The sequence below is a fragment of the Cyprinus carpio genome, chromosome B15 (genome assembly GCF_018340385.1).
Source record: "Cyprinus carpio isolate SPL01 chromosome B15, ASM1834038v1, whole genome shotgun sequence".
NCBI lineage: Eukaryota > Metazoa > Chordata > Actinopteri > Cypriniformes > Cyprinidae > Cyprinus > Cyprinus carpio.
In genome coordinates this window covers 7,772,009-7,795,007 of record NC_056611.1, presented here as the reverse complement: position 1 = coordinate 7,795,007, position 22,999 = coordinate 7,772,009, and the positions used below count along the sequence as shown (strand labels likewise).

General features: G+C 34.4%; 2 protein-coding genes across 5 annotated transcripts in view; both read left to right on the top strand.

Moving 5' to 3' along the window:
- The first annotated feature begins 192 nt into the window (after positions 1-192).
- Positions 193-8,894, top strand: phkg1a (phosphorylase kinase, gamma 1a (muscle)). 3 transcript variants are annotated; one of them, XM_042739059.1, is made up of 10 exons: positions 193-386; positions 2,202-2,293; positions 4,708-4,886; positions 5,006-5,060; positions 6,205-6,270; positions 6,832-6,995; positions 7,259-7,349; positions 7,493-7,646; positions 7,764-7,889; positions 8,332-8,894. In XM_042739059.1, exons 2-10 carry the CDS (start codon positions 2,211-2,213, stop codon positions 8,596-8,598), a joined length of 1,185 nt encoding a protein of 394 aa, XP_042594993.1. In that variant the 5' UTR covers positions 193-386; positions 2,202-2,210; the 3' UTR covers positions 8,599-8,894. The 3 variants fall into 3 exon arrangements, with proteins under 3 accessions (XP_042594993.1, XP_042594992.1, XP_042594991.1); XM_042739058.1 differs by having other exon boundaries at positions 194-386; positions 2,159-2,293; XM_042739057.1 differs by having other exon boundaries at positions 196-386; positions 2,178-2,293.
- A 4,855-nt stretch (positions 8,895-13,749) lies between these two features.
- urb1 (URB1 ribosome biogenesis homolog) overlaps positions 13,750-22,999 on the top strand; it is a 28,263-nt gene continuing 19,013 nt past the window's right edge. Inside the window, exons 1-18 of one of the 2 annotated variants that reach the window (XM_042739053.1) lie at positions 13,750-13,969; positions 14,272-14,411; positions 15,157-15,308; positions 15,473-15,602; positions 15,688-15,784; positions 15,866-15,951; positions 16,037-16,162; positions 18,156-18,283; positions 18,486-18,681; positions 19,335-19,472; positions 20,201-20,374; positions 20,456-20,564; positions 20,645-20,770; positions 20,868-20,980; positions 21,139-21,258; positions 21,603-21,719; positions 21,841-21,979; positions 22,099-22,269. In XM_042739053.1, coding sequence (XP_042594987.1) covers positions 13,837-13,969; positions 14,272-14,411; positions 15,157-15,308; positions 15,473-15,602; positions 15,688-15,784; positions 15,866-15,951; positions 16,037-16,162; positions 18,156-18,283; positions 18,486-18,681; positions 19,335-19,472; positions 20,201-20,374; positions 20,456-20,564; positions 20,645-20,770; positions 20,868-20,980; positions 21,139-21,258; positions 21,603-21,719; positions 21,841-21,979; positions 22,099-22,269 — 2,395 coding nt within the window. In that variant the 5' untranslated portion in view covers positions 13,750-13,836. Of the gene's footprint in view, positions 13,970-14,271; positions 14,412-15,156; positions 15,309-15,472; positions 15,603-15,687; positions 15,785-15,865; positions 15,952-16,036; positions 16,163-18,155; positions 18,284-18,485; positions 18,682-19,334; positions 19,473-20,200; positions 20,375-20,455; positions 20,571-20,644; positions 20,771-20,867; positions 20,981-21,138; positions 21,259-21,602; positions 21,720-21,840; positions 21,980-22,098; positions 22,270-22,999 lie in introns of both variants that reach the window. The other variant, XM_042739052.1, reaches the window with a different exon arrangement.

The following is a 22,999-nucleotide window of genomic DNA, read 5'->3' as shown; positions in this document are numbered from 1 at the left end:
AATCAGTTTAGTAGATGTTAAATCATCTCCCACATATGTTAGTAGGCTACATTTAAATAAAACGATCTGTTGTGAATAAATTATTATTTTTGAAAGAATAATTAATTGATACAGAAATGTAAGTGTGATCTGGTTTCGTTCTTATTAGAGTGCATAACCGTAAGTGGTAATACGATATGGGACTGTCCTGCCTTTAATACGGCTTTTTTATTTTTGGAGCTTGACATTCAGTTGCCTTTCGGGCGCTGTGTTGTTGAAGGCAGCAGAGCGTCATATCGCTCGCGCTATATGATTGTAGGAAGGCTTGGATATGAACTGACCACTGACTGCACACATCGGCGGAGAGCAACGCTGTTCAACAGCAGGACTAATAGCGATTCTAACAGGTATGTCGAATTTAGTCGCTGTGAGTTGGTGATAGTAATCCGCTCGTGTGAGCAGATGTCCGTCATGCATTTCCGCCGTCCATGATGCTGCAGCCCAGATTGATGCGGACCATACTCTTTCTTTTACTGTCTATGCTGCTACTGTACTGTATATAAACATCTCGAGTACATATAACCAGAGTACACATCAGGGTATTTTGTCAACGCAGAACACTACAAATAAAAACGGTAACAGAAACAAAAAACATGCTCATGTTTCTGAACCGTACTAAATGAAGCCGGTGTCCTGACATTTTATCCTACCAGGGTTTACTGCGGATGCGCACAGCAATATTGCGTTCTTTTTCTCATGCTGAACAACATTTAATGCATCTGCATTACTGTACGGGTATGTTTAGTGTTGTGGTAGGTGTAGACGTTAATAAACCATAAATTTACAGTAGCATTTTTCGTTGTCGAATTGTACTACCCACTGTTTTAATGGGAGGTAGCAAAATCTGACAGGGTAGGACAAATTGACAGAACACCGGATAATAAGATCACTGTACACTATGTAGCTATGGCATATGACAGAAATGGTATTGCATGGTGTAGAAAAACATCATTGTATTTCAACGGAAACAAATCATACAGTTAACTTACCTACATTGTTTATGGACAAGTGCCATAGTATCATGTAAATACCAAGGTACTTGAATGTGGTTATTTAACCTCGTATATTTCTGATACCTGTTATGAATTTAAGGCTTGAATTTTTTTTATTTTTATTATATTGTTAAAGCTTTGTTATTTTCAGTGATTTTGTGTTGTTGTTATTATTTGTATTATTAATAAATGTAATGGTTGTATTATTTGATTATATTATAACTAGCACTGTCAAACGATTAATCGCATCCAAAATAAGATTTTTTTGTTTACATAATATATGTGTGTGTACTGTGTATATTATGTATATGAAGAGTTTGGTTCCAAAACGTGATAAACGCCTCCAAAAACAGTACAGTATCTGGTCGGTATTGAAAAGTCAATTTTTAATTTTACGCAAAATACGATATACGATAATATACGATATAGTTATTAGGTCATGTTTTCTCCCTTTTTTGCTAAACCATGTTGTGTATTTTCAACAATTTCAATATGAAAAATAACTTTTATATTGATTCAATGGGGAAAAAAAATAATAAAATTTTATAATAAATCTTTGAATATCAAAATATGGATTTGAATTTTTAATGTTATTATAACCTAAAGATTCTATATGAAAGTTTGAAACAGAAAATAGCAGTTTTCATCTTGCCACTTTCTTGGTAAATAAAAATTAAATTAATAAAAATGGATTTATTGCGTTTTGGAACCAAAATCTTCATATTTAAATACACATACATGCATGTATATATTTAAGAAAAAAAAAATATGTATATATACATATATATATATATATATATATATATATATATATATATATATATATATATATATATATATATATATATATATATATACATTTAAATACATGTATTTTCAAAATATATACTGAATGTGTGTATTTATATATACATAATAAATATACATTGTACACATACATATATTATGTAAACAAAAACTTTTATTTTGGATGCGATTAATCGTGATTAATCATTTGACAGCACTAATTATTATCAATACCAATAAGTTATTAGATGTTATTAGATTATTTTATTTAGTTATTTTATAATGAACTTCTTAACATTTATTCTGTGTGTAACAAATGTAAACATGTATGTCTGAACTAGCTGATGTCCCGGTTTGCAGTAACCCAGTTTTCTTCCAATTGAGTCTATAATAATGACCAAAGAAGATGAAATTCCTGACTGGGCAGGAGCACAGGACTTCTATGAGAAGTATGATCCAAAGGAGATCCTTGGAAGGTATTGTCATATTGTGCAATATTGTTTTAGTGAAGACCAAAAAATGTTCAGGTCATATTTCACCCCAATTTATGTAATATTTTATTTTATTTTTCATAGTAATGACTTGTTAATTTGTTTTGGTTTTTTTCCTTTTATTTCTAAATACTTCCTAAATGTTGGTTGAAATATGACTAAGATGGATGTTTCTTGAAAGTGTTTGTGGGATAATTAATAATCAATAGTAATAATCTTAGCAATTTGCAGTAATTTATTAAACACAAAATACAACTTGAAGTAAATGAAATTTGTGGTACACAAATTTTCGGGCATTTTTTTAAACTGTATATTGGTTCAAAGTTTTGTCTGTTTTGTCTAATTACTGAAGTGGACATTCAACCGAGACTGTCCTAAGACTGGCAAGAGCGGCTTCCAAATCTTCTATACTTACCTTGCTGGATCTGTCCGCTGCTTTTGACAAAGTTAACCACCAGATCCTCCTGTCAAGCTTACTGGTAAAGGGCATCTCAGTCTTACCTCTCAGATAAGGCCTTCAAGGTATCTTGGAGAAGTGAGGTGGCCAAGTCGCAACATCTAACTACTGGGGTGCCTCAAGGCTCAGTTCTTGGACCACTTCTCTTCTCTGTCTACGTGGCGTCATTAGGTTCTGTCATTCAGAAACATTGCTTTTCATACCACTGCTATGCTGATGACACTCAGCTCATCATTTCATCCTGATTATCCGACGATAGCTGCTCACATCTCAGCTTGTCTAACAGAGTTTACTTGTTGGATGATGGACCAACACCTTCAACTCAACCTGGCCAAGACAGAACTGCTTGTGGTTTCAACAAACCCATTGTTTCATCACAATTTCACGATCCATTTAGGCTCATCAACCATAATTCCTTCAAAAACAGCCAGAAACCTTGGAGTTATGATTGATGATCAGCTAACTTTCTCAGACCACATTGCTAAAACTGTCCTGTCCTGCAGATTTGCTTTATTCAACATTAAGAAGATCGGGGCCTTTCTTTCGGAACATGCTGCACAACTCCTTGTTCAAGCTCTTGTTCTGTCCAGGCTGGACTATTGCAATGCTCTCTTGTCTTCCAGCCAGTTCTATCAAACCTTTATAATTAATAAGAACGCAGCAGCAAGATTAATTTTTAACTAACCGGAAAGAATGCACGTCTCATCTCTGTTTATCAATTTGCACTGGCTACCAATAGCTGCTCGCATAAAATTCAAGGCATTGATGTTTGCATACAAAACCACCACTGGCTCTGCACCCCTTTACCTAAATTCATTACTTCAGACTTATGTGCCCTTAAGAAGTTTGTGTTCTGCAAGTGAACGTTGCTTTATTATGCCATCGCAAAGCGCCACAAAATAGTTTTCATAGATTTTAGTGAACATCACTTAATCCTGGTGGAATGACCTGCCCAACTCAATCCGAGCAGCTGAGTCCTTAGCCATCTTCAAGAATCGCCTAAAAATCTTTTCCATCTTTATTTGACCCTCTAACTCTAGCACTCTCTATTCTAATTCTATTCTTTAATATTTTTTGCCCCTTTAGACTTGCACTCTATTAATTAATTTACTTACTTGTAGCTTGTTTTCTTAAAAAAAAATTGCTTCTCTAATTATTTTGTATTCTGTTTTTTATTATTATTTATTATATAATTAACAAAAGCAAAAAGAGCCCTAACATTAGCTTGTTCTATTCTTTTTCTATAATAATAATAATAAAAAAAAACTTGCTATGTGTACTGGGTTAAGCTAACTGAGACTTGTTATAGCACTTATATATCATTGCTCTTTTGTTGTTTTTGATTGCTTCTATTGTCCTCATTTGTAAGTCGCTTTGGATAAAAGCATCTGCTAAATGACTAAATGTAATTGACTTTACATCTAAATATTTTTGGTAAAATGCATATTTATGCAAATTTATAATATTTCTGAGTTATCTAAATTTATAATTTAAATGTAGAATTTAGAATGAGGTAAAAATGTTGTAAACATTTAAATTATTGTAAAAAATTATTGATGAATTATCGTAGGGCTCGACAAAGAGAAATATAATTTTGACTCTAGGGCTCAAGGATCCGGAGTTTAAAAACTAAATGCAAATGTACTTATAATTGCAAATCTTGAATAATAGTAATTCCATAAAAGTTACTTAACAGGAAGGTGTTAGTGCGCGTATAATCTGGTTAAGGGGTTTTATTTTCCCTAAAACACATTCTTCATTCAGGATTCATAACTGATTCTGTGTGTATTATATGCGGTACAATGAGTTAATTGGACAATATTATATACTTTACAACTCACTGTTTTCTTCAGAAGACATATAATATGATATACTTTGATTTTTTTTTTGGTTTTGGTTATTGCGAGCAGTAGTTCTGTAACTGATGAGGATTGTGTTCCAGAGGGGTGAGCAGTGTGGTTCGACGCTGCATCCATAAGCGCACCGCTCAGGAATATGCAGTCAAGATCATAGACATCACGCCGTCAGATAAGATGAGCCCCGAGGAGATCGAGGAGATCAGAAATGCCACAATAAAAGAAGTAGACATCCTCAAGAAAGTGTGTGGACAAGAAAATATCAGTAAGTATCCACAAAGTAGCAGTTTAAATTGTGAAATGTAACAGTATCTTAAGAAAGGATTTTTTTATTTATTGAGAGTGCCTCAAATGATTTGAACACATTGTTTCTTGCTTCTCCAGTTCAACTGAAGGATTCCTTTGAAACTAAAGCTTTCTTCTTCTTAGTGTTTGACTTGTAAGTAGAGTTCATTGATACTATATTCCAGCATACAGTACAAACTCAGCAAAAAAAAGAAACCTCATCTCTCATATTCAGCTGCTTTTATTTCCAGCAAATGTTTTGATGTGTATACATCTGTATTAACATAAAAAGTTAAACAACCGAGACTTAAACTGAACAAGTTTTACATGTATTTATTAAGCAGCAATGGAATAATGACTCAGAGCGAGTGCATCTCTTCCTCATGGACTGCAGCAGATTTGTTCATCAAGGCACTTGCAAGTTCTCAAACATATCTGAGGGGACACAACATGTGGACTGTTCTGCTTTCTTACAATGCCGACATTACAGTTCAATGCTCTGGCCACATCAGTCCTCATGTCTCCCTGCAGCAGGACTATGTTATGTTCACACAGGAGAGCAGGAGCCCTTGACTTCTTTCGTCTGGTGTTTACAGAATCAGTAGAAACATCTCTTTACTGTCCTAAGTTACCTTAATTTTCTGCCACCTGTAAACTGTGAGTGTCTTAAAGTCTGTTCCACAGGTTCATCGATCACTTTCCAATAAAGGTCCGTTAAGTATGGAAGCCTGTTTCTGCCACTGAATAAAAAATAATATGAACTTGCAACTGCGAGAAAAAAAAACCTTATCTCTCCTTTTCTTTATGTTGAAGTTGGAATTAAAGACTATAAACATTTACTCCTTCATCGTGTGCTTTCTACAACCACATACCGTGACATATAACTCGCAATTCTGCGTTTTTTTTCTCTTGCCATTGCGAAGTTATATCTTGCAATTCGGACTTTCTTTTTTTCTCACAATTGGGAGTTATAAAGTCAGAATTGTAAGATATGAACTCGCAATTCTGAGAACAAAAAGTGAATTGTGGGATAAAAAGTCGCAATTACCTTGTTTTATTTTTTTATTTAGTGGCGGAAATGGGCTTCCATAGTTAAGCGTATTTGGATTTTACAAAATTATATTGAGAAAACAATATCCTGAAAAAAAGATGTTTCTTTTTGCTGAGTTTATATACTTTAAATTATGTGTGTGTGTTAATATTTTTTTTTATTAATATGAGATCATAATAACTACATTAATATTTAATTCTAATGCCATTTGAAACATTGTTAAATGTAATAAATATTGTTCTCCCAGGATGAAGAAAGGAGAGCTTTTTGATTACCTTACCGAGAAGGTTACGCTCAGTGAAAAAGAGACAAGGTTAGTATAATGATTTCATGATATCTGTCAAAAACATGTGCAGGTCATATTTCATCACAAAATCAAAAGTATAAAGTATATAAGTATAAGTATATATATATATATATTAAAAAAGCATTATAAAAAAGCTTTTTTTCCCCTGAATTATAGTCGTTCTCATCTTTTTTGTCATCGCACACACAAGTGCAATGTCTTGAGAAATCAAGATAAATAAAAACTCGACATGAAAAATTCCCCCAAATATCTGTGTGCTTTCTGAATACCTTTGGACCTGAGCTCCAGCTGACAGATGTGATTATGATAACTTGTTGCAATGAATAAAACAGATATGATCACCCCAGAGAAGAAAGTACATGTACTGTATTTTGTGTTACAATTTTATTGATCTTGATTTCTCAGAACTTCTGTGCTTTTCCTGGGCGAGTCGTAATGAACTCCTGCACTAATGTCTCATCAACACGGAGTAATGTCTTGTTTTTTGTATTGATTTTAGGATGAAATACAACCATAGCTCGATGTACAACAGTGCATTTTGTATATGTATTTGCTTTCATTTTGCAGGAAGATTATGCGGTCACTGTTAGAGGTGATTCAGTTCCTTCACTCTCAAAACATTGTGCACAGAGATCTAAAGCCAGAAAACATCCTTCTAGATGACAACATGAACATCAAACTCACTGATTTTGGCTTTGCTGTGCAGATTACACCAGGACAAAAACTTAATGGTAAGCAACCTTTCTGTGTGAAATGTTTTTTCTTAATGTGTGTGTCGTGATATTTTTTCAGGAAATTTTTTTTTGATAATATTTAAAAAATAAAGTGTATTTTTTTGTTGTGCATGCGTGTGTAATTGTTAAATAGTCACAATATTGACATATCAGTCGCATGCCCCTGAATCCAAATACATAAAATTTGCATGCATCATAAAATAGGCAAATAAATATGTGTTTCATTAGAGCCTCCTTTGATTTTGTGTCGTCACACATAGAGGTATGTGGAACACCAGGCTATCTAGCCCCAGAGATTATTGAATGCTCTATGGATCCTCACCACCAAGGTTACGGGACCGCCGTTGATCTGTGAGTACACCCTCATATATTAGAAAATGACTTTTCATTGCATATTGTAAATGAAAGGGCTCGGCCTTTACGACCAACCAATTTAAATTCTACTTTTAAGCCGTGCTGAATTGAGAAATGGTACCGTTTCTTGTGTCTTTCAGCTGGAGCGCAGGGGTGATCATGTACACCCTTCTTGCAGGTTCTCCTCCTTTCTGGCACAGGAAGCAGATGCTAATGCTGCGTATGATCCTGGCGGGAAACTACCAGCTCACCTCTCCGGAGTGGGATGACCGTTCAGACACTGTCAAAGACCTGGTGCGTCTGAAGCAGATCTGGAAATATCAAATTAGTGGAATACACTTGTTTAGCTTTACCAGCCTATGAACAAAAGCCTACAATAGATCCGCTAACCTGCACTGTGAACCTGCTCAGATCTCCAGGTTGTTGGTGGTGAATCCTGAGGCACGTTACACTGCCAAAGATGCCTTGAACCACCCTTTCTTCCAGCAGTATGTGGTCGCAGAGGTGCGACATTTCAGCCCTTACAGGAAGTTCAAGGTGTGTTTTATATAACTGAGAATAATATGTAGTTATTAGCAATAAACAAACCAGAGGAAATCTGCATTTTTGAATGAATCGGCTGAGCGAATGATTCAATGATCCATCGATAAAGCCAGTTACTTGGATTGTTCTGAATAGCCATTTTGAATGAATTGGTTGAATGAATGATTCAATGTCTCTCTTAAGAGAGTTAAGAGAGTTCTAGTTTTAAAAAGTAAGCTTTTGTTTTTTTCTGCAACAGTAGATTTTGCTGATGCTGACTTCATTTGGTTGGTAACAGCCTATAGTGTCTATTCAGTTGACTTGAATTGTATTAATTTATCACATTTAAGAATTTGACAGAAAAGATGACAAATACAGAAAAGTTTGCCTTTATAAAGGTCAAAATTGTCCCAATGTTAATCCATGTAGGTTTATTGCAAACACTTGTGTTTTTCAGGTAATCTGCATGACAGTTTTGGCAGCAATGCGCATTTACTGCAATTATCGTCGTGCCAAGCCAGTTACCAAAGACATAATCAAGAGCGACCCCTATGCAGTAAAGCCTATTCGCAAGCTCATCGATGCCTGTGCATTCAAGATTTATGGACACTGGGTAAAGAAGGGCCAGACACAGAACAGAGCTGCCCTGTTTGAGAATAGTCCAAAAGCTATCCTGCTTTCTCTAGCAGCGGAAACAGATGATTCATCTCTCCGAATGATGTAAAGTAATGTATGTAAAGCACACTACTGAAAACTATACAGGATAGTATGTTCAAGAAATGCTTATGACATCAGTACCTCATGCTGCATGACATCGTGAGATGTTTCGATATGAGAGTAAATCTACACTTTCATTTCAGTTGCTTAAATTGCTTCCAACTTTTAATTGCTGTTACTGAAAGCTTTTGTGAAACTGCACTGAACCTGGACACCTGAAGTTCTCATGATAATTCAGGTCCTGTTTATTTATTCTAATATATGATAAATTATTTGAAATATTAAAACAAAACAAAAATATCATATGAAACTGTCATGTTCTTGGACTGCCCTTACCACTTGAGAGACCTTTCGAGTTGTCTTAAATAACTGGAGAGTGATTCTTAGCATTAAGAATTTTTATAACTTGCTTTTATACGAGTACATTTAATGAATTCTCAGCACTTATGACTAAAATGGCACTTTGAGAAGCTTGATAAATACAGGTCCTGATCTCCTTCTGTTCCATTCTCTGCTGTTTGACCTGCCAGAAGTCTTTTTTTTGTCGTATCTCAACCCAATGTTTGACCTGGTGAGAAGGTCCAGGGTTGTGGCTAGAAGGGGTACAGCTAAAACCGGAAGCTAACAATAAACTAAATTCCTATTAGATTGTGTTTTATTAATGTCTATACCCCAACCCTAAACCTTACAATAATGCAAAAACAGCAAATATTGTTGTACAGTGTGACAAAAATGACTCTATATTGATGTGCGCATGCCCAGTAGTTTTATCTGTATCCCTTCTTGCCTTAAAGGGATAGTTCACCCAAAAATAAAAATTTGATGTTTATCTGCTTACCCCCAGGGCATCCAAGATGTAGGTGACTTTGTTTCTTCAGTAGAACACATACCAAGATTTTTAGCTCAAATCTTTGCAGTCTATCAGTCTTATAATGTAAGTGGATGGGAATCACGGCTAAAACATACAATAAAAAAAAATAAAAAAAAAAAAAACAACAACACACAAACAAAACCAAATTAAACCCTGTGGCTCGTGACGATACATTGATGTGTAAAGACACAAAACGATCTTCTGTGCAAGAAACTGAACAGTAACGTGTCTTCTTCTGGCTTTACGGTGGATCGCAGACGTATAAGCGCATTACTGCCACATATTTCTCAAATGGACCATTGACACTCTATCTACAGGGTTTTATTTGGTTTTGTTTTTCTATGTTTTTTTTTTTTGTTTGTTTTATTGTATGTTTTAGCCATGATTCCCATCCACTTACATTATATGACTGCAACAGTTGAGTTAAAAATCTTGGTTTGTGTTCTACTGAAGAAACAAAGTCACCTACATCTAGGATGCCCTGGGGGTAAGCAGATAAACATCAAATTTTCATTTTTGAGTGAACTGTCCCTTTATCCAAGGTCCAGGCTGTTTTGGCCCATCCATACAGGACCATCCTCCACACTCTCTCCACGTGGGGGTTTATTATTATACAGTTTTTTCTCCAGGGGTGGTAGTTTTATTTATGTTTTAGCCCGCAGTTCCCATGGCACATTATAGACGCAACAGACATCTTGGTTTCTCAGAAGAAAACAAAGTCAGTGCCCTGGGGGTAAGAAGGCACAAATTTTCGAACTGTCCCTTTATCCAAGGTCCAGGCTGTTTCCATGCTTGGTCCAGGGATAAAACCCACCCGGGGTGGAGGAGACAGCCGCAGAATGCCACAGAGTCCTCCAGACATCTGTCAGGCCAGTGTAAAGGCAACGGCCCTGTGTAGGTGTCCAGAGATACAGGAGGAGCTGCTCCTCGAGTACACACCTAACCTGCTCCTTGGCAAACTCAGTAAAGTAACATGGTAAGAAAAAGTGGAAAGGAAATCAGGGAATACGAGGGGCTCAGTAATCTCAGCAACTTCTATTTATACTCTCAGCAATCATATACAATTTATATTACACAAGTGTATGTTTTCTTCAGTAGTGGTGTTGTGTGCAAAAAGTTCAATGGCCAGGTTAAAAAAAAAAAAAAAAAAAAAAAAATATATATATATATATATATATATATATATATATATATATATATATATATATATATATATATATATATATATATATATATATATTATAATTTTGGTAAGTTATCAAATGCAGTTTGAATATAAAAATACATGTAAGAAAACAACAATATCAGACAAACAGAAAAGTTTGGAAACACGAAGACATTAAACATACGATTGCGACAATATATGGTTTATTTGTGTTTTTCAGGTCATCTCCAGGTGATAAATAAAGCATATGAACAATGCAGTGCTAATTGACATAGCATTTATTACAGTATAGAAACTATTCTGCCTCATTATATGTTAAAAGTGTTTGTAGTATATAAACATTAACAAATCATTATTATTGATTATTTTCCAGCAGTTACTGATTTCTAAGCCAATTAAAAGCTAGAAATTTGAGAAAAAATAAAGTTGACTAATCAAAGGTTTTTGAACAGTAAAACTGTTTTAGAAAGTTTTTAAATGAAGTCTCTTCTGTTCACCAAGCCTGCATTTATTTGATCCAAAGTACAGAAAATAATTCTGAGTCTGAAGTAAGTCATCTATCTATCTATCTATCTATCTATCTATCATCTATCTATCTATCTATCTATCTATCTATCTATCTATCTATCTATCTATCTATCTATCTATCTATCAATAAACAGTTGAGTACATTTTTTTTTCAGGATTCTTTGATGATTAGAACGTTCAGAAGGACAGCATTTATCTGAAATAAAAAATCTTTTGTAAAATTATAATTGTCTTATCCTCACTTTCGATAGTTTAAAGCAACCTGCTAATAAAAGATATTAATTTCTATAATTTTATTTCTGAAAACACAAAATAATAATCGAATATACAGGCGTTTTATTTGGTTTTGTTTTTCTAGTTTTTTTTGTTTTGTTTGTTTTTAATTGTATGTTTTAGCCATGATTCCCATACACTAACATTAGATGACTTGCCAAACTTAGGTAGCTTAAAAATCTTGGTTTGTGTTCTACTGAAGAAACAAAGTCACCTACATCTAGGATGCCCTGGGGGTAAGCAGATAAACATCAAATTTTCATTTTTGAGTGAACTGTCCCTTTATCCAAGGTCCAGGCTGTTCCATGCTTGGCCCATCCATACAGGAGTCTCTCCACGTGGGGGGTTATTATTATACAAGGGATAAAACCCAGGGGTGGAGGAGACAGCCGCAGAATGCACAGAGACGCTCCAGACATCTGTTTCTCAGGCCAGTGTAAAGGCCAACGGGTGGTGTAGAGTGTCTGGTGTCCAGAGATACAGGAGGAGCTGCTCCTCGAGTACACACCAAACCTGCTCCTTGGGCAAACTCAGTCAAGTAACATGGTAAGAAAAGTGGAAAGGAAATCAGGGAATACAAGGGCTCAGTATTCTCAGCAACTTCTATATTTATACTCTCAGCAATCATATACAATTTATATTACACAAGTGTATGTTTTCTTCAGTAGTGGTGTTGTGTGCAAAAAATTCAATGGCCAGGTTAAAAAAAAAAAAAAAAAAAAAAATATATATATATATATATATATATATATATATATATATATAAATACTATATATATATATATATAATATATATATATATATATATATTATAATTTTGGTAAGTTTATCAAATGCAGTTTGAATATAAAAAATACATGTAAGAAAAACAACAATATCAGACAAACAGAAAAGTTGGAAACACGAAGACATTAAACATTCGATTGCGACAATATATGGTTTATTTGTGTTTTTCAGGTCATCTCCAGGTGATAAATAAAGCATATGAACAATGCAGTGCTAATTGACATAGCATTTATTACAGTATAGAAAACTATTCTGCCTCATTATATGTTAAAAGTGTTTGTACTATATAAACATTAACAAATCATTATTATTGATTTATTTCCAGCAGTTACTGATTTCTAAGCCAATTAAAAGCTAGAAATTTGAGAAAAAATAAAGTTGACTAATCAAAGGTTTTGAACAGTAAAACTGTTTTAGTTAAGTTTTTAAATGAAGTCTCTTCTGTTCACCAAGCCTGCATTTATTTGATCCAAAGTACAGAAAATAATTCTGAGTCTGAAGTAAGTCATCTATCTATCTATCTATCTATCTATCTATCTATCTATCTATCTATCTATCTATCTATCTATCTATCTATCTATCTATCTATCTATCTATCTATCTATCTATCTATCTATCTATCAATAAACAGTTGAGTACATTTTTTTCAGGATTCTTTGATGAATAGAACGTTCAGAAGAACAGCATTTATCTGAAATAAAAAAATCTTGTGTAAAATTATAAATGTCTTTATCATCACTTTCGATCAGTTTAAAGCAACCTTGCTAAATAAAAGTATTAATTTCTATAATTTATTTTCTGAAAAAAAAAATAATAATAAAAATATACTGACTCTAAGCTTTTGAATGGTATAGTGTATCATGCTACAAAAGCTTTTTATTTCACATAAATGCTGATCTTTGGATCCTGTTAATCAAAGAATCCTGAAAAAAATTTACTCAACTGTTTTAAATATTGATAATAATAATAATAATTAAAAGGTTTCTTGAGCAGCAAATCAGCATATTAGAATGATTTCTGAAGGATGTGACACTGAAGACTGGAGTAATGATGCTGAAAATTCAGCGCTGCATCACAGAAATAAATTACATTTTAAAAGTAATTCAAATAGAATAGTTAAATAGTTATTTTAAATAGTAAAAATATTTCACAACATTACTACTTTTGCTGTACTTTGGATCAAATAAATTCAGGCTTGGTGAGCAGAAGAGACTTCTTTATAAAATATAAAGAATATTACTGTTCAAAAACTGTTGACTGGAATATAGATTACAGAAATGTTAATACTGTATATTATATATCTATATATATATATATATATATATATATATATATATATATATATATATATATATATATATATATATATACATATATATATATTTTTTTTCTGTCCCCTCACTTCTGAAATGATGGCTACGCCCCTGTTAAAATATACCACGTTACGCGATACGCTTGTAAAATGAATATTAATGAGGTTTCGTGACGCTCTAGAGAGACGTCAGCACGTCAAAATTAATATTCATAAGATAAGCGTTTCCACGTGTTTTGCTCCTCTGTCGCTCTAGTTTTACACTTCCGCTGTTCCATGTGTCTGTTTTCATTCACAGTGAGATACAGCAATGGCTTCTAAACGACAAAACGGGGATCCTCTTGAGTCCGCTACAACAGCTAAGAAAACCAAAACAGACGAAAGCGAGTTCTCTGGCACGGTCTTTAAATCCATGCTAAAGGATTCAACTAAAGCGCTAAAGGGTAACTTAAGTGTATTTTAGCTGGTCAGCCATCTGCTTACAGCTGAAAACCGGTCACGTGTTGCAGTTTTTAGCTTTTATTTGAAAATGCTCGATTCATGTACAATGAATGTAATTTTCTCTAAATGCTAATTATCACGCTTCTCAGACTTTTATTTTGTTTTCACATTTAATGATGCTCAGACCTGTCTGTAGTTACAGTAAAAACGCAGAACCAATATAAAATGTTTACTTATAACTTACTGTAAGAAAACAAACGTTAACATTGTACTTAATCATAAACTTATTTTATATATCATGTAGGTTTGGAGACCTTCGTAAGATTTGCGAAGAAACTTCCATGCGCAGAAATCTATGATGTAGTCGAAGGCTACATAAAAATCTCAGTTGAATGTTCAGAAATTTTCGCATTACTGGAGGAAGAAAATAATTCTGAGTCTGAGGTAAGTCATCTATCTATCTATCTATCTATCTATCTATCTATCTATCTATCTATCTATCTATCTATCTATCTATCTATCTATCTATCAGCCTTGTCTGTTGAATACTGGTGTTTTATTGTGTTTTATTCACACATATATGCTGTGTTTGGATTGCTATACTAGTGTGCTTTTTTACACTGCATAATAATCATGGACATTTTACATTACATTTACATTATGCATTTGACAGATGCTTTTATCCAACTTATACTGCATTCTCAGGATACAATTAATAAGGTCATGCTTTCCCTGAATCAAACCCATGATCTTGCCATTGTTAGTGTCATGTTCTACTCTTTGAGTACAGACATGCTTTGCATTTTCCATTTACTTTAGTGTAAAATGTCTTACTTTTAAGAGTCTATAATCATACAGTGAGTTAAGTAAGGGGGAGAATAGGCTTCCAGTTCTGTCATCACATAGATAATGGATGGTCTGGTTGCACAATAACGATTTATTTACATTTTGGCAATTAAAGAAGTTTATCGAGGTGTTTTGTGCATACAGTTAAATTTTCATGCTGTGCACACTATTCATGCTGCAGTCTGCAGAAACAAAGAAACAGACTTAGACAGATGTTGTATGCTGATTTGCCAACATTAGTTCTTTTTGGTGCACAAAATATGCAGTCGCAATTGATGATAATTAAAGAGTTTAATGTTTGCCTCATAATCACAGCTTAAATTCTATTTAATATGTTTTGTAGATGATGCTGATATTTCAGAGTCTAGAAATGATTTTGCTGCGGACGGCCAGTGATCTGTCTCAGCTGAGCATGGTGGGCTCCAACATAGTCAGGAAGACTGTCTCCACTCACATGAAACTTATTCTGTCCTCTCTACATTCGGAGAATCACAGGTATTTCTTATGCAAATCTTATGCATCAGATATTTGCATTTATTTGATGGTCATGTATTTGTGGGTTAATATCTTTATAGTATGATATGATGTTCTGAAATGAAAGCAGGCAAAATGAATCATTTGAAATGTTTTGTATTTTGTGTACCTTCTTTTTTGGACAGGTTTGTCCGCCAGTGTCTGTGTTTCCTGTCCGCAGTGGTGTCTCAGGGTGCGGAGGCTGCGAGGGACGTCTTTAGTCAAATACACATCAGTAAAGGTCTCATCAGCCTCGCACGGAGAAGAGACAAAACTGTAAGTGCTTTACAAACTGTAAATAGCACATAACTTTTACATAACATTTAGCAGTCGCTAAAATGCAATTGTGTTAATTTTCCAGGGAAAGCCAGATGTTAGAATGGCTTACATACAGTTTGTCCTTTCATTCCTGATGTCTGGAGACAATACAACTATTGGCCAGATACTGGAGGCTAAAGGTATCAACAAACCAAATTTATGTTCATTATTAATTGTGTCTTTAAATGGTCTTAAATTATTATTTTTCTGTCGTTCTCTAGATTTTTTGTCTGAAATCTTGACCAATGGACTTAAAGAAGACAGATTATCCATCGTAAACCTGATTCTGTCCACGCTGCAAACCAGAGTAAGACCCTTCCTTATGAATGCCATTTACCAAAGTTGAGGCGCTGTCCATAAATGTAATAACGTTTTAATGTATTTGTCCATAGGTTGTGCAGAATAAGACCATCACGAAAACTCAGAAAGTGCGTTTCTTTAGTGCTTCCATACTGGGACAGATTGCCTCTCTCTATAAGTGGAATGGGATTGTGGATGTCAGCGTGGCTGAGAAAGAGGTACAGTGGAAGCTCAACAGTACCGTCTCTGACTCTGTCTCTCTATACAGAGCATGATTTGCATGGATGATTCAAATCCCTGTTATTTTAGTTTTTAGACAGACAATGTTGTTATCCAATAGATTTGGCTGTATTAGAATGATAAATTGATGTATTTCATTGGCTGACACGAAAAAAGAATCAGAATAATCTGAACACAACAAATTTTGGTACGTAATTTCTAATTTAATATCTAAAATAGTAAAATCTGTTGGAAAATTCTCTGCAAAAATGAATGGGTAAATTTGTTAACCCTATGGGTGGTGTCGCAAAGTACTGATGTTGACAATTTAAACATGATATTTAAAAGTGCATAACAACACTTTACAGTAAGGTTCCATTAGTAAACATGAACAATGAACAATGAAAAAAAATCTAAGTTAATGTTCATTTCAGCTTTTAGTAATCACAATCAAAAGTTGTATCTGTTAAATGGACATGAACTAACAACGGACGGTTGTATTTGTATAAACTAACATTAACTAATTAATAAAAACTGTAGCAAATCTATTGCACATTGTTAATGTTTTTGACTGTAACAGTGTCACATAACAAATTGCACTGTATGGTAAAAAACCGACAGCTTTGGTTGCCAGAATTTTACCGTATAAAATAAGGTAGTAGCGTTTTAGGTTTTATGGTTTTCACTTAAATTTACAGTTAAATACTGTAATTTCATTAACTGATATAATCTGTTTTGTATCTTTGTAAACACTGCACCAAAAGCAGGTGGTGATGAGAAAATCACACGATGAACCAAAGCCTATCACAAGAACCTTTAAATATTAATATATATAGAAGATATGCAGTGTTATTCACACAAACACTAAACACCATTATGGTAACACACTTGAAATTGAAATAATGCAATAAACATTAATTGAACAACATTAGATGTAACACACAACCTTAATGTACACAACTCATAAGAAGAAACATAGTTATTTCAACCAAAAAACATCAAAATTGAATTGTGACGCAGAAAATTCTGGGAATGTCAGTTTACAGTTATTCATTGTAAATTATAGATATTTTTCACTTCCAAAAACAGTATACTACTGTAAAATTACGTGTAATTTCCAATACACGTTTTCACCGTATATAGTAGGGGAACTTACCGTTAGCCATTTAACAGGTTTTTACTGTAGCATTTTTATAGTCTTTTACTGTTAAATTCACTTTTACTGTTAAAATGACTGTGAATGCATTAACTAACGATAACTAAAGGAACCTTGCCAAAAAACGTAAATGTTGATGTCATGTTAATAATACTACACATACAGTGATATCATAAGATGAAGAGGAAAAAGTTGTTGCTGCTGCTTGCATAATTTTTTGGATTTCGTAAAAAAAAAGACGGGGTGTTATAGACCCCAGTCTGCAGGAAGTGCCGATCAGCAGACAATTAATTTTGTATGGTTTTGTACAGTCACAGTTATAAACTCTCTTTCCACCTCTCCATTCTTATTGAGTGTGGTTCATAGAGAAAACAAGAAATCAACAAAGTCAAAGGTTAGGTTAACTTTTAGCGTTATCTATTTTATCCCATAATTTCTATTGATATCACAATAATATTTGTTATTGGGAATTCTTTTAGCCATGATAATTGTGTAGTAAAAACCTGACATTGTAGGAAATCTAGCTTGTGACCTCTAGATAATTAAAAAAGTTCTATGGCATGTTCCTGTTAGTAACAATGTAATTAGAAGGTAATAACAATGTAATTCCACCTCCGAAATCCTATTTCTATTATTGGGGTTGTAGGTGAGGGAAAATAATATTAATCAGTAATGTCATAATCTAACATGTTTCACATGTTTATTATCAAACTCTGATGGATAACATCAAATACCCTCCTAGGTTTTACTCTGGAACACATTAAATTGCAAATGGTCAATACATCACGCATGCCTTTCAGAATGTCTTTAAGCTTTTTGTATCCAACATCTTTTAGAAACAGAAGGATGAAGGTGAAGGGAAGCGTATAGTGAGGGAGCTGGTGCATAACTTCCTGCTGGACCTCTGCTGCTCTCGTAAACATGGCATCAGTTTTCATGACCCGAGCCTGGGCACCGCTGGAAGGTAAGTCTGTGAGATCTTCATATCATCATTCTTTCAGCTCAATTTGATTGTTTTTTTAAAGCACTGTGTTATAATCCTACCCGAGTAAAATATGACTCTACTAGCACAAAATCTCCCAAGTGTAAAAGAAATAAAGTCAAGTCAAATGTGCCCACATGCTTTCCCCTCATTGTGCTTTTATCACCTGGTTGTACCCATCCAGAGCAGGAAACATTGTTCTTCTGCAGTTCCTGGTGGGGCTGAAGCAAGCGACCGAGGATGAGATGGTAGCGGAGCTGGTTGTTAGTGTTCTGAAGGCCAGTCCTGATATACTGACCAGATACTTTAAAGAAACCAATTTCTCATTCAGTCCACGAAACAAAAGCACTTGGCTGGAAAACATCACTCTACTCAAGAAAGTGAGTCTGAAGCCTTTGTACGTATTTACCTGTGCCCTTCAGCAAGTAGGAAATATATTGAAATTGAATAAAGTTATCAAACACTAAATACTAAATTAAATATAAATGAATCCTTTAAGCTACAAAAGTTATTGATTTCCTCTGTTTTTATTTAGTTTTTTGATGAACAGACATCACAGCAGCTGGGTCATTAGGTTATTTGGCTGCTATTACTTTAAGAGCTGCCGCTGTTGAATGTGACACGGATCTGACACGCATGCTTGTAGTTTCATTTGTGCTTTAATATGAAATGATGAGGCTGCAGGCTACAGCACACGCAGCCGTACCATTTCTGCGCACGTTTGTCTAGTGCCTGGCGCTGAGGTGATGTGGACATTAAGATGTCTGCAACTAAATAAACGCAATCCTTGTCAAGAAAAAAAGAGACCGAAACAGCAGTTGTGAATGGGGTTGCCATCCTGAACTCCGCCCCTGCGTTAACGAGCTAATTTTGACAGCACTAGTTGCTTTTTGTGATTTTATACAAATGCTTTCGTTTTGTTTGAACTGTAATAACAAGGCCATTTTACATCTTATTTATATTGTGCATCCTTTTGCCTTAACTCAGAAATGGTTTACAGATATGACTTACTCATGGTTTGATATTGTTGCAGATTTATGAGGCTCAGCCGGAGGTGTCCAAGGCTTTCCAGATGAATGAAATGATTCCTTTACCTCGTCTGCTGTCTATGGTGTTGGTCACATCTCTTCCTTCAGTGTGCAATAAAGCCTTCTTCACTCAAGGTCTCAATGTAAGCAGTAGATTCAGCCAATCATATAATCACAAGCTGTAATGCGCATTACCATTATAGGCCAATGTTAGTGTTTATTTTTTAAATCCAAATGAATTAATATTAGAAGCAGATGTGTTTTCAAAACAATTTGAGTTGTACATTACTGTTCAAAGGTTTGGGGCTTGTAAGATTTAGATGTTTTTGAAAGACTGTGCTCACCAAGGCATTTATTTTATCAAAAATACAGTAATATTGTGAAATATTATTACGATTTAAAATAACTGGTTTCTATTTGAACTTATTTCAAAATGTAATTTATTCCTTTAATGGCAAAGCTGAATGTTCAGCATCATTACTCCTTTCTTCAGTGTCACATGATCCTTCAGAAATCATTCTAATATGCTAAATCTTTTGCTCAAGAAAAATTTCTTATTATTATCAATGTTGAAAACATTTGTGCTGCCAAATATTTTGTGGAGATGATCTTTTTTTTTTCAGTATTCTCTTTTAAAAGAACACTATTTATTTTTTTTTTTTAAATATTTTTGTAACTTTAAAAAATGTAATTACTGTCACTTTTGATCAATTTATTGGATCCTTTGTTGAATAAAAGTATAAATTTGTTTAAAAAAAAAAAAATCATACTGACCCCAAACTTTTAAATGATTATATGACAACTTGTTCACATATTATCGTTAGTTGTTATCATTCTTTAACATTATTTGAAATTCTTGTTTCTCTAATAGCTACCCAACTTGGTGGTCCAGCACACAACAATTTCCCTCCTGGCATTTATTCTGAAGCGAGCCCAGAAAAACATCGAACACTGTCTGGACAAAACAGTCTGGGAGATTTCAGACATTTACAGCCCTGCCGTGATGGAGGAGTTTGTGCAGCTTTACAGAGAGGCACTGAGCAAGGTGAGGATGATGGGAAAGGGTTTTATCATTTCATGCTATCGTATTATTTCACAATGAATATTTTTCCTTTGGCTGCCACAGATTCTACCGGACATTGTGTCCGTTGTTTCCAACTGGCAGTCGCACTCAAAGGAGAAGGAAGATGCCATGAAGACGACGGGCACAGGACAAAAACAGAGCGAAGAACACAGTAATAGTTAATGCTCTTTTGTAGCTATAGACTTGTTCTTGCTCAAACACAATAATTCTGAAATGCTTTTTCTCAAACAGCACGGCAGGACGATCCACAGCTCATCCTGGTGAAAGCTCTGCTGCTGCGGGTGATGTGTTTGTATCAGAGGGTGGTGCCTCACCTTGTCAGCCAGAGCAAATTCGACTTTAGCAAACTCCTAAAAGGTCTGACACATTGATTGAGAACAGATATAACAAATATCGTGCATTTAGCTTCTAACCTGTTATGGAAGGAGTAAGTGACTTCTTAAAACATTTGCAGGGATTGTGACAGAGAGTGGAATAAAACAGGAAGTTCCTCCAGTTTTACAATATCAAATTCTACAGCTGGCTTTGGAACTTCCTGCAAGCAAATTCTCCTGGTTTCGTGTTCAGGTAAAAACTTTTGTAAAGTTTATTTTTTTTTATTCAAGGTCTGTGTGATCACATTTGTCTTCAACATTTGGTTTGCTGATGTTTGTGCATATGTGTATTTTGTTCCTTTTAAGCTTAAGATCATCATGTTTTCCCTTTTTTTTTCTCGCAAAACACAGGATCTACCAGATCCAGATCCTGAAAAAGGAGAGAGATCAGTCTTCTATTTGCTACTTAAAATGTTTGTAAGTAGTAACAGTAACTACTTGAAGACTTCAACCAGGATGCTGGTCCTAAAAGTAAGTTTCATTCTCCTAACATCAGAAAACTGCATAATAAAACCTATATTTTTAAAATTTAAATGTATTATACATATTTTATATAATAATTTATGGAAGCCCATTTTCACACCTGAATAAAAAATGTTAAAAAATTATTGCGTCTTTTTATCTCACAGTTCTGACTTTTTTTTTCTCAGAATTGCGTGTTATAAAGTCAGAATTGCGAGATATAAAGTCAGAATTGCGAGATATAAAGTCAGAATTGCGAGATATAGAGTCAGAATTGAGTGATATAAAATACTGACAGAATCTGTGTCTGTGGCTGAACTTCACTGGCTCATTGATCCTCCTCTGCTCTCCAGGTGTTGCGGGACAGTGGTGTGTTTGAGCACACGTGGAAAGAGCTGGAGTTATGGTTGGACCATCTGGCGCTTTTGGACCCATCCCAGCAGGAGACCGTTATTCAGTTTTTAGACCATGTACTGGATTCTAACCACTCACATCTGGTTTTACTGGGTTCTTATAGAATCATGTCAAAGTTCTGAATAAAAACAGTTAATATTTTGCCACTTAGTACTGTCCAACCATGTTGTGTGACAGGTTTTGATGAGAGTGGTGTGTAACCCACACGTGTACACTGAGAAAGCAGCGAGTATGGTTCAGGAGGCAGCGTATCTACAGGCAAACCAGAGCGGCCAGGAGGGGGATGAGGCTAGCATCCCCATTTCACACATCGACGGTTAGCACTCATGCACATTTCACATTTCACATGTATCTGTAATCTGAGGTGCTAGTGGCAGGGATGTGAATTAATCTGGGCTGATTAAGTGCATCTGTGTGTATTCTACTGTGTTTTAGATGTGCTCGACATGGTTGATGTTATAGTGGAGGGCAGCGAAGGGGATGTGGAGGAGATCGGCCCTTCCCTCACTGATGACATCATCCTCCAGACGTTCCCGTTTAGTGCCATTGTACCAGCTGTGCTAGAGGTTCGCAACAAACTGCCGGAGAGTTTTAAAGATGGGAAAGGTAAAACATGCAGATAAATATGATCTAAACAACCAAATTTATTAAATAACAAAATAAGACATCAGAGCTGTGGCTTGCGTGTACACATTGAGCCTTGGTGCTCATGTTAAAGGGCACTGATTTGAGTCCAGCCTGCATCTCAGAAGGAAAAAATCTCCCCCAGATATTTTTGCTGAAAAATCTCTGTAATTTGCTATTTGCAATCCATGTTTACTTTTTTTTTTTTTTTTTTATTTACCTGCAGACTTGTCCTATTTTGGGTGAAAATCACAGTTTTTAATCCAAAATATGTCATAGATCTGATGAGTTTCTGAAACTAGTTGATGTTTCAACAAAAGAGAGGCTTAGAAACTTTAAGCTCTTTTTGTGATTTTCCTTCAAAATAAAAGCTTTATGATTTAATGTTTGAAAGTAAAAAAAAAAAAAAAAAAAAAAAACAGACAGCCTGTTACTATTTTTCTGTTAATTTTTTTTTATATTGGTATGACATAATTTTTTTAAACTCTGGTGTTATATGTAAAAAATATTTTTTGCTTTATTGATTTGTTTAATTGTTTAAGTTAAATAAAAATAATAATAATAATAATAATTATTATTATTATTTATTTTTATTATTATTATTTGATTATTTTTTTTTATTGTTTGGGGTTTCAACAAAACAGAAGCTTAGAAACATTAAGATCTGTGTTTTAATTCAAAATAAAAGCTCTTTGGTTAAATGTTTGAAAGC

Bases quoted from the DNA above. Each gene is read 5' to 3' on its own strand.
- phkg1a (XM_042739059.1), top strand. From the start codon at position 2,211: ATGACCAAAGAAGATGAAATTCCTGACTGGGCAGGAGCACAGGACTTC. The intron at 7,647-7,763 runs GTGCGTCTGAAG...GAACCTGCTCAG, and splicing joins CAGACACTGTCAAAGACCTG to ATCTCCAGGTTGTTGGTGGT. The intron at 7,890-8,331 runs GTGTGTTTTATA...TGTGTTTTTCAG, and splicing joins GCCCTTACAGGAAGTTCAAG to GTAATCTGCATGACAGTTTT.